This window comes from Mandrillus leucophaeus, unplaced genomic scaffold (assembly GCF_000951045.1).
Source record: "Mandrillus leucophaeus isolate KB7577 unplaced genomic scaffold, Mleu.le_1.0 Scaffold359, whole genome shotgun sequence".
Classification (NCBI taxonomy): domain Eukaryota; kingdom Metazoa; phylum Chordata; class Mammalia; order Primates; family Cercopithecidae; genus Mandrillus; species Mandrillus leucophaeus.
Genome location: NW_012103798.1, coordinates 1,638,017 through 1,639,372, shown reverse-complemented (window position 1 = coordinate 1,639,372; position 1,356 = coordinate 1,638,017). Strand labels below are relative to the sequence as shown.

Here is a 1,356-nt window from a genome sequence, read left to right as displayed (position 1 = left end):
TTTTTTTTTGAGACAGAGTCTTGCTTTATTGCCCAGGCTGAAGTGCAATGGTGTGATCTCAGCTCACTGCAACCTCCGCCTCCTAGGTTCAAGCAATTCTCCTGCCTCAGTCTCCCTAGTAGCTGAGATTACAGGCAGATACCATGACACCCAGCTCATTTTTGTATTTTTAGTAGAGACGAGATTTCACCATATTGGTCAGACTGGTTTCAAACTCCTGACCTCAGGTGATCCACCCGCCTCAGCCTCCCAAAGTGCTGAAATTACAGGCATGAGCCTCTGCGCCCGACCTCTAGACCTCTTCTTTTATCCCTTTCAATTTTCCCTTCCCAAAGAGGACAAGAATAAAGAAAAATGCCTCTTAATTGTCATTTTGGAATGAAACAGTTGAGCTGTTTTTATTACAGTGTATTTTGGTTATTGAGTGAATTTATATAAATCAACAAACTAGTTCTTAATTACTCTCATAAGATGGTGGAGTAGGTATCACCATATAAGTTAATATAATGTTCCTGTGAATTTTTTCAATATATTTGAATATAAGGCAAATACCTTCAAATAATGACACTCATTCTGATTTTGTTGTTTTGATTTCATTATTTTCTAGGTTCCATCTGTCTTGCTTGCTCCAAGTCATCTGATGGCTCTTCTGACGCTTGGAATTAATTCTGCCATGGTCCTAGATTGTGGATATAGGGAAAGCCTGGTGTTACCCATATCTTTTTTGTCATCCAGCCAACTTTGGAGTTCTTACTCTACTTTAACTAAAATAATTAGGCTAATTACAAATGATTTGTATTGTACTGAACTATTTTGGGTTACTATGTACAAATATGAATTTCAATGTGGAAAAAGTTCACAGGATTGTAAGACTTAAATTTACTTTTTGTAGAAGTTACTATCATTTGGTCCCAGGATATACTCCAGGAGTATACCTCATGAATATTACGTTCAGTTTTTAAAAGAAAAATCAGGATGTGTCAAGTTGACTAGGATAGTCAAGTTTTAAGAAAAAAATCATACAAAGGGTAATTCGAGAAACTGAAATGAGAACATTCAATCCAGAAAGATTTCAGTACCTGAAGAGCTCACTGGCGCCTGTAGTCCCAGCTACTCCGGAGGCTGAGGCAGGAGAATGACATGAACACCCGGGAGGTGGAGCTTGCAGTGAGCCGAGATCGCTACTGCACTCCATCCTGGGCGACAGAGCGAGACTCCGCCTCAAAAAAAAAAAACAAAAAGAAAGAAAAACATATTTCTTTTCTTTTTTTTTTTTTTAAATCTCCGTTGGCTATCATGAAGGCAGTGTGCCTTAGTGTTTACAAGCTTGGGTTTTAGAATCAAATACACAATAAG

General features: G+C 38.2%; 2 protein-coding genes across 2 annotated transcripts in view; one reads left to right on the top strand and one right to left on the bottom strand.

Annotated features, from left to right (window-relative positions):
• LOC105546400 (chromosome unknown open reading frame, human C14orf37) overlaps positions 1–1,356 on the bottom strand; it is a 339,900-nt gene that overhangs the window by 239,521 nt on the left and 99,023 nt on the right. The gene's annotated exons all lie outside the window — the stretch shown is intronic.
• ACTR10 (actin-related protein 10 homolog (S. cerevisiae)) overlaps positions 1–1,356 on the top strand; it is a 46,737-nt gene that overhangs the window by 18,452 nt on the left and 26,929 nt on the right. Inside the window, exon 4 of the mRNA XM_011989610.1 lies at positions 608–777. Coding sequence (XP_011845000.1) covers positions 608–777 — 170 coding nt within the window. The remainder of the gene's footprint in view (positions 1–607; positions 778–1,356) is intronic.